Genomic DNA, 10100 nt, shown 5'->3' with positions numbered 1-10100 from the left:
AATATATTCGTCGATGTAAACAAGCAGTGAAAAAGGAGACACTTTTCGACGAGTGATTTGTATGAAGTTCCACTGCCGTGATGCCAGTTAGGCGCATTATATTTCAACCAAATTTTAGGGCATATGATGTTATATATACGCTTGTTATGCGGTTTAATGTTTGCTGGGATACAATTTTCGAAGTACAACGGTAGTACAGCTGTATTTCTGTCCTGAGTATAACTGTCGCATTAAATGTAAATTACTGTACAAACACAAATTTGACGTCAGTGGTTACGGAAACTTAGCTATTACGCACACATTAAAAACGTCTGAAAATTCCTACCTACTCTAAATTTTCTACTGTGTCATCGGTGTCATTATTGATAATAAAATCTAATCTAGCTAAATTGCATTTATTTCAGGAATACTCCTGTAATTCATATAAATTTGATTGTTATTGTTAAATTGTGCGCTCTTCGGGTATTTGTTGAGATTGGTGAGTTGATTTCAGTGTGCTGCAACGGCAATTTAGTAAATGATAAACGTAATAAGCACAAATATTGAAAAGTGACAAAAATCGATTTTTCGTTGAATGTTGTCTTTATCATTTGGTATTCTGCAACATAACAATGGTGGTTTAAAAAATGTTTTCAAATCGAAAACAGTACACTTTAATTAGATTTTCGAATATACTTGAGCTGATTTAGCATATTTAGTTCCGATGCACCAAATACACAGTTGATTAATTATATTTTGGTTTGATGTATTTATGTTTCCTTTCGTTATGCATATAAATAATCCATCACGTGTTATATTTCAAGGTCACGTACAATCTCACCGTATGTTTTGATGGAGGTCAATAAAGATGAATCAAAGCGGTGTATAGAAATTGCACTTGCAGCCTTCAGTGAGGGTAATTTCGGGAAAGCAAAGAAGTTTCTTGAAAAATCCCAAAAGCTGTACCCGTTGAAGGAAGCTGAAGTGTTAAGGAAGCGTATACAGAACATGTCGAATTCGTCCTCAGCCAATGCTCATACGCAGGATGGTACAACCCGTCGCAAAACTGCCCACAAAGAACAGGAACCGAAGCTGAACGTCGATTACACTCAGGAACAGCTCGATGCGGTGAAACGAATCAAGAAGTGTAAAGATTTCTACGAGGTTCTAGGTGTAACCAAAGAGGCAACCGATTCAGAACTTAAGAAAGCATATAAAAAACTGGCGTTGCAACTTCATCCAGATAAAAACAAAGCACCTGGTTCGGTGGAAGCATTCAAAGCTTTGGGTAATGCCGTTGCAGTCTTGACTGATGCCCAAAAGCGGAAGGAATACGATTTGTATGGGAACCAGGAGAATGTCAGTCACCATCATTCAAGTCACACGAATGGCGGTGGTCATAATCATAACCATTATGAGTACACTTTCGGCCGTGGTTTCGAGTCGGATATTAATCCTAATGATTTGTTCAATATGTTCTTTGGGGGTGCATTTCCGCCCCAGCAAACTCGTGGAAGGCAACGGTTTCAATCCAATGGTTCGAGTTCCGGAAGCCAGCCAAGTCTAATCTTCGGCCTTGTTCTGTGTTTCGTTATTGTATCCATGTTATCTACTTTCTTCTCGTCGGATCCACTTTACAGCTTGCAGCAAACGCCGTAAGTTTTTATTATCTTGAAAATAAGTTTTAGATTCAAAACTGGATTTTTTTGCGTATTTCAGGAAATATGCCGTTGAACGTCGTACGCTGAATTTCAAAATTCCATATTTTGTTAAGGATAATTTCCTGAATGAGTATCAGGGCTCATTAAGTCGGCTCGAGCACTCAGTTGAGGAGGAATACATTGTGTATATGAAGCGGTCATGCTATAATGAGCGCAACTATCGGGACGCAATGATGTCCAGAGCAAAGAGTTTCGGTAGTCGAACTCAGCTTAATCAAGCTCAGCAGCTCAAGATGCCCTCATGTGACGCCCTCTATAAGCTTGGTATCGGAAGGGTGAAGTATTAAACCTAAGGATCTCTTGGTAGATGTTTTATCAGTTTTTAATAAAAAATAGAAGTATTATTTATATACACAGACTAATCGAAGCTAGAGTCGCAATGTTTTAAGGGGTAGCAACGGATGTCTTTTGCAAATGATATCTATCATTTTATTAGTCTACGCATTCCAATCAAACAACACATGCAAACTTTCCCTATTGTAAAAGTTATAGTTTTATTGATAAAAAGGTATCTTGAATAACGGTGGTTGCACAATAGCAGAAAGAAATCCGTGAAGTTGTAAATGATGAAATGGCTTGAGTAACTTGTATTTCTTTATTCTGGAAGACGAATGCGAAGCACAAAAACACATCTCATGTGGTATAGCTCTCATTGAGTGAGATTTGAAGTCGAGTACACTTCTGTTTTCGACTCGGTGTAAAATATGAGCTAAAAATGGGTGGGTTATATATGAGGGGCTTAGAATGAAAGGGGTGTAAGTGATTTGATCGATTTCTCTACATCGACTCTCTCTTTTGGTCACAACTTAGCTGCAAATACATTCCCAGCTGTATTTGACAATGTGGAAGATAGGTCAGAACCTCATCTATCGGAATGTATAGCAAACTTTAATTGGAACGTTTTTGCAGTTGAGTTATTAACTAAATAAAAAGTTGATGAAGAGAAATCGATCAAGTCACTTACACCCCTTGCATTCTCGAGCCCCTCATATATGATACAACCGCAACGTTGACATAGGACTACCGTTGGCTTAGTAATCATTTGTTTGCATTGATTAAGTTATTGATTGAATGAAACAATTTCCGAAGATAATTGCATCCAGCATACTCAATTTGTAAGCAGTGGCGTAGTGTGACCGGGTGACCGGTGTCACTCCTCAAATCAAACCTTGTTATCAAATTTTTGTTTCGTTTTTCAATGAAAAAAATAATATTATCGAATCCACAAACTTATTTATTTTAATATTAAATGAAAGGAGCAAGAAATCATAATATCACTTTCAATTGACTATAAAGCCAATTCATCTACCTCCTTGAGCCTCGTTTTGGTCCATGGGGACTGACATTGAATTTTCCGTCTGATTCGCGCTGATCTCATTGGTCGGACAGCCAAAAAATGATGTTAATAAAAGGGTAGCAACAGCTTTAAACCAACTTCAAGATTTGGAAGCGTTACTTGGAAGTCCCACAATCCCAATCCTACACCCGACAAAAAAAATTAAAAGAACAGAATGCGAAGTCGAAATTTCTAGGTGTTTTTTGAAATGCTGTAACTTCGTGAAAAATCAACGCATAGAGATAGGATGTACATCATTTTAAAGCTTAAACTTTCAAGTTTAGAATAGTTTGTTTGAGAAGAGTTTAGGATCAAATGCTGTGATTTGTTCATTTCGAGAGTACGCATAGCATTTTGTATTGCTGGAATAATTTGCGATAAAGTGCTCTAATTAACTCCAAACTCTGATCAATCAGCTAGAAAAAAACCGGTAAACGTGTCAAAATGAAAATTTGCCTGCAAACATCACAACTTACTGAAATGTTTGCAGAAGTATATCAGATTTCGTGAAACACTCTGAAAATCACTATAATACAATTTTTGGCACATTTTTGAAATCAATACAAAAAATACAAACATTTTCATTCGTCAAAGTAACAAGATATCTTTGTACATAATTTAGTGGAGTTTTCAAAATGGCCTTTCCATTTGCGATGCAATAATTATATATTGAAATAATCGTTATAAAACACGAAGAGGAAATTTTTCATTCAATAGAAAATATCTCTGTATTCAGAGGTCATACGGGAACGTCATAGGCTTTCAAATGAAAGGTGGTTGATGAGGTTAAATGAATTTGCTATTGATTTAGTTGGAAAAAAAATTGTATTACTCCACAATATTTTTTGACGTAGAACTACGTCTTTGAGGAAGGGTGCCAAATCAGAAAACAGGTCACGTTTTTATGAAATAAAGTTAAAGTTAATAACTGGTTTTAACAGTGAACGGATTCTGATGATTTGCATATCAATCGAATAGGAAATTCTCTAATATTTGTTCAATATGCTATACATTACAATTTCCTAATCTCTAAACGTTTTAAATTAATGAAAACTGGAAGCATTCCCATTTTCCCATACATTTGTTCTGCCGATTTGTGTGCTTTTCGTCAATAGCAATAGCAATTTCCATACCGTCAATAGCAAGCAACAAATACATTCGTTCCTGCCCGTTTCCAACTTAAGGTAATATTATATTAAGACGCGTCCACATTACACCAATCGGCCTTGGCCGCCCGGTAAAGCCGATTAAATGTGGACGTACCGCCTGGGCTTACCGACGTGCCGAAAACCGACTCGAAACAAACCGAACCCAACCCGAAACAATTGGGTCCGGTTCGAGAAATTCGAACCAAAACAAAACGAAGTAAATTAGCGTTGACGAATTTGTGCTTCGTGTGTTCGTGAAGGCTTAGTGCACCCGATGGGGCGTCCACATTACATAACGAACCGAATATGCCGCCTGGTACAGGCCGATCGGCATCATTCGGCATAATGTGGACGCGCCTTTATCAAGCACGTAGCGTAACCGGCACGGCACGTTTCATGCTAGACAAATATTATTGCGTGTGTTTCAAATGTGTGTGCGTATATATAGCGGAACGGCTCCAGGCATACACAGCACGTTTCAGACAAATGCAGGAAGGAATTCTCGAAAAGAATATTTTGCTGGTGCTGGGCACGGGAGAGTAGCATCATACACGCAAATCAAATGTCGAAGTTCGTGGTATGGGTGCACTCGTCGCTCTTCGGTTCGGCATCAGTTCAACCACCAGAAGCTACGATTGGCTACAGTGTCGACATCTGGTGACTATATTCATTTAGGGAGGCAGATTAATTTCTATCGAATTAGCAGGCCCGAAGGCAGTTTCAAACTGTTAGAATTTGAATGAAAATTTTCACTTCATGTTATTTGTTTATTCAAAACATATAATACTGAGCTTTACTCGACCATTTTTTATATATTTGGAAAATGATGTTTTAACTAATGGATTTTTTTCGGACGCAATTTTTGTATAAAATTTTTCCCACCTGCAACCAAATGTGGTTTTCGTGTAAACAAAATACATATTCGATATAGAAAACTTATTTTTTCGTTCATAATTTTTAATATGAAGTGTGTTCATTCCATCTGAAAATCCATAATAGTAGTTGTTGCTTCCCAAAATCGTGATACGAAGCTCAATGTCGCCAACGCGAATTTACTCTCCTGCTCCCAAAACAAATTTCTCCGCTCCGCCTGCGCTGCCGGTCCGTACTGAGAAGCCGCTATGCCTGATAATATAAATATATCATATTTTTGTCTGTCCGTGCCGCTACGTGCTTGATAATATAAAACGGCCTTTATGTGGTATAGATAAGCCATTCACGATTTGAGCCCACGAAAATAAAAATTCTTTGTGAGGACACCGACTGGACAACATCGTTGCTAGACAGCTGGACGGCGAGGGATCGAGTGCCTTTCTCAAGGCAATGAGGGTGGAGGTGTAGTGCTGGAAGAGTAAAGTTTTCCAAAGGCCTTTTTCAAGGCTAGAGACGAATGAACTGAAAAAGTTTAAAGTCTCTATAATTCATTAGGGGCTGTCCACATACCACGTGGACAGAAAAAGCACGATTTTAGACTCCCCCTCCCCCCCGTGGACAAGCGTGGACATTTTCATACCCCTACCCCCCTTTGACCACGTAGACATTTTTCCTTTTTTAATTGAAATAATTAAGGAAATAACTGAATTGAGCCTAAATTTTATTTAAGTTTATTTTATTTCAAATTTTACTAGTTTTACCATCCTATACCAGCTTTGCTGTGGCTCATTGTTGTTGTACGGCAGAGAAATGAATAGCATAAAAAAGCACATGTTTCATTTAATTTTGAAATACTTGTGAGTAAACAATTTTTTTTCTATCTAGTTTTTTTTTGTGCTAGTGCGGATATGGAAGAGTATCCAGAATTTTGGAATACGGACACACACTGCATTTATTTAAATACATCGTATCTTTTATGGAGGTATGCTTTCAAATCCTAGTAGGAAAACCTTACACCCGAAACTTTGAAATAGACCCCTATATTGAAAGGTTAGACGTAGTCCCACGTCAAATATAATATAATATAATTTCGTGTCTTAGATACAACCCCTTAATTTCTTTTAAAAACTGAAAGAAATCGTTCGTTAATTTCTTCCCACTACATCTACACGCACCAAGATAAAAATGATAAAGATGTGTTGTTCGTAAAATATTCCTAAACTTGAATATTTAAGCTTCAAAATTATGTCCATGCGTTGATTTATCACGAAGATACAGCATTTCAAACATTACCTAAAAAATTCGGCTTCGAACTCTGTTCCTCTATTCCTCTATATAATGATATGACACCCCTCCTGTGCACCCGTGGCCGAGTGGTTAGCGTCCCACACTATCATGCCGGGTGTTCGGGTTCGATTCCCGTTCTGGTTGGGGGATTTTTCGTCAAAGAAAATTCTTCCGGCTTGCACTGTGGTCACGCGTATTCTAGAGCTTGCCACTTTAGAGTACATTCAAGGCGTGTTATTCGGCATAGAAATCTCAACCAAGTATTAATGAACGACGCTAGTTAATGAATACGTTGAGACGGCAAAAGTTCTACAGGGAACGTTAACGCCATTCAAGAAGAAGAAGAACACCCCTCCCTCCTCTGGAATGGAGAGGGGTTCCCATAAAAATATTACACATATTTCAACCAGAAATATTCCAACCAAACATGACAATTGAAAATTTTCGGAAAACTCTGAAGGAAAATGGGAAAATTCGAAAAATTCAATTCGCATGTGTTCTACAATTACATAGTGACAAGTGCTGTTAGTCCATTTGATATTTGCTAGCGCTAGCGAAATTGATCTTTGTTCGAAACTGGAAATGGATTTTAATGTGATGAAACACATGAGGGGCTTAGAATGCAAGGGGTGTAAGTGACTTGATCGATTTCTCTTCATCAACTTTTTATTTAGTTAAAAACGTTCCAAATTAAGTTTGCTATAGAATCCGATAGATCAGGTTCTGATCTATCTTCCACATTGTCAAATACAGCTGGGAATGTATTTGCAGCGAAGTTATGACTAAAAGAGAGAGTCGATGTAGAAAAATCGATCAAATCACTTACATCCCTTTCATGCTAAGCCCCTCATATCTTCTTCTACCTATACAAAAAAAAAAGAACCCCGGATGTGTTGAAAAGATTAGAACTCGAGGAAGGAATTGTACGATTTAGGGCTGTCTTTATTCTATTATATTTTCTGTATAAAACATTTATTCCATGTAACGGAGAAACATGTTATTTGCAAGTGGTTTGAAAAATCTTGAACGAGAATTGTGTCTGAAATAAGTTTTGTTAGAAATACTAGGAATTTTATAGTAAAAGGTAAATTCAACGGGGTCGAATAGAAGATCAATCAATGAACAGTTCTGCGATTGGACCCATGAACTTGTTCATAATAAGAAAACGTGAATGTTTGGAGGTATTGATAACAAAAAAAAAACAATTTGTTTTTGGCGAGACGAAGCTTGCCAGGTCAGCTAGTATCGAATAAAATACCATCTTTTTGCTCGTCTCTTAACACACAAATGCTCCGAAAGTACATAAGGAAGTCGTCGAATAATCGTCCTTATAGATTCCGATAATTTGGTAAATTTTTCACGAATTTTTGCAAAACTCTGCACGTGCAATATTGATGGCCTTTTCAGGAGTTTGTGTGTAGTTTATGAACAACCCCAAACATTTAGTACCTTAGACAACACTGTTCCTGTTATTTTTAACTAGACTAAACTGTTTGAAAATAGCATCGCTCCGTTTTACCCCGTCATGGTCCGTTTTACCCCGCGGATGGTCCTTCTTACCCCGCCAGTGAAATAAAAAGCAATATTTTATCAGTTATTTTATTATATATTTTATTATTTTATCAAAAATCAATGAAAAAACGCAAAAAAAGTTATACAATCAACAGTTACACATTTTTTAGTAGTAGATTATTCGATACTCAATGATATGTAGTACTACAAATAGGGGAAATCCTGAAGGACGTTTAAATGAAAATTGGTTTTCTTAGGGTGACGGTCTTACCTCGTCTTTCCCCATATTATTCATTCCACATCCAACTTATGCATGTGAAGCATCACAAAAATAAACCATCCGTTATTTAGTTAGTATTCCAGTGTGTTTTATTTCTCCAGTGCAAGCTGTGAACGGTCTTCCTCAAGACCAAAGTACCAGATTTATCTATTTTCTGAGCTATCAACATCCTCTTTCAATCGAAGGATACGCCGTTCTCATCAATGGTCAGAACCTCCAAATGGTCTATTCGATTAAACTGTTTCACGAGCTGCTAGTTGAAGGAACTCGTGCACTCAATGTATTATTTAAGCTTTCGGCAGGATCACACGAAACTTCAATGGCTTTGATCAGTCCATCGTAGTGCGCATAAATCTCCGTTGAATTGGGTCTATAAACCCAATAAATACGCCTGTGTATTTTACTTTCTCAACAAAACGTGAACTGCTCCATTCGATCCTGACATCAACGCTGGGCTCAAAGTGTTAAAAGAAATCAATTCAAAAACATGTTTCGAACTATCACAGTCCTACGTTTAGCTTTTGTTCGCGCCCTAAGTCACATGTCCATAAATTTTTTTACTGGATAATATCATCAATCACTGACGCGTATTGTTCATTCAAAAATTTTTTTTTTAACTTACGATTAATTCCAACAAATCCTAGTTTGAGTTTTAACAAGCTGATTAGCCCAGAATTTCAATCCTTAGTTGAATGAACCCGGCGATGGTTTTCCATGAACTGATGCTTGTTTCTGTTGGGATACTCAAACATCACGATAATATCTGAGCACAAACGACAGCAAATCATTCGTGTTGATGAAAATCCACTTTCGATGATGTAATGAGCAATAGATTAAGATAGATAGCATCTAGTTCTATAGTTAAAAACACCCTCACTTTGTTTTTTGATAAACGAATATAGGGGAACCCGGGGCAAGAGTGCCATACGGGGCAAGAGTGCCCATCTGATTATTTTACCTATTTCCATCTTTTACAATTATTTAACTACCGAACTTTGTTTTATACAGATACTGCATATATCTCACATATTATCAGCCAGAACCTTAAATATTTTTTTATTGGAAAACAGATAAATACTAACTGAGCTTCTTACAACTGCAATCTATATAAGTACGCACAGGCGCAAATTAACGAAATAACCTCAGTTTCTATATGTTTGCATGATTCATAAATACAAATAGAATAATCATTTTTCTTCAACTTACTGTATGAACTAATTTTAATCGTACGCATTTATTTCAATAAAAAATAAATTTGTTATCTCTCAATTTCCGGGGTAAAAGGAGTCATTATTACCGGGGTGAAAATGCCATAGTCGTAACCTCGAATTCGATCTGTCAAACGCAAATAGTGTAATCGTGGTTGTGTTTGTTGTGGTCATGGTTTGTAAATATGAACGGATTTCGTTCCGAAACCAGTGGCAGATGGAAACTATGGTTGTTGCCGTACATTCTGTAAATCATGGAGACGAGCTGCGGAGGAATATAGTTTGTCCAGAAGAACATTGGCCAAATATGTGCAGAAGTTAGGCCGTTTTAAAACTGTGTTTTCTAAACAACAGGAGGAGTAACTCGTGAGTCACATCCTTAATATGCAGAAGTTATTTTATGGGCTGACAACACACGACATCCCGAACTTAGGGTATAAAATCGCAGAGTGAAATAATTTAATTAAATCACTCTTTCGACAAACATCCAAATTAGCCGGAGAAGATTGGCTTGCCGGTTTTCGTGAACGCCACCAGAACTTGAGTTTGCGTTCTTTAGAACCATCGTGAATTTCACAGTGGTTTTTTTCATCAAAAATTATATTTTTATAAGATTGGCACTCTTGCTCCGTCGAGGTTGCCCTCTTGCCCCGTACTGGAAAAATACAAGCCACAAACATAATTTTTGTAAATGAAACATTTTCATAGTAAACATAACTTTTGAACAATTTGACGCATAGCTACACCTAAATAGGA

At 37.1% G+C, this 10100-nt stretch overlaps 1 protein-coding gene across 1 annotated transcript; it reads left to right on the top strand.

The window, feature by feature from the left end:
* The first annotated feature begins 341 nt into the window (after positions 1 to 341).
* Positions 342 to 2221, top strand: LOC129780276 (dnaJ homolog subfamily B member 1-like). The gene is made up of 3 exons (XM_055788347.1): positions 342 to 478; positions 804 to 1634; positions 1699 to 2221. Exons 2-3 carry the CDS (start codon positions 832 to 834, stop codon positions 1985 to 1987), a joined length of 1092 nt encoding a protein of 363 aa, XP_055644322.1. The 5' UTR covers positions 342 to 478; positions 804 to 831; the 3' UTR covers positions 1988 to 2221.
* Positions 2222 to 10100: the final 7879 nt, after the last annotated feature.

This window comes from Toxorhynchites rutilus, chromosome 3, assembly GCF_029784135.1.
Source record: "Toxorhynchites rutilus septentrionalis strain SRP chromosome 3, ASM2978413v1, whole genome shotgun sequence".
NCBI classification, from domain to species: domain Eukaryota; kingdom Metazoa; phylum Arthropoda; class Insecta; order Diptera; family Culicidae; genus Toxorhynchites; species Toxorhynchites rutilus.
The sequence above is the reverse complement of the archived record's forward strand: the minus strand, read 5'-3'. Positions and strand labels throughout refer to the sequence as shown.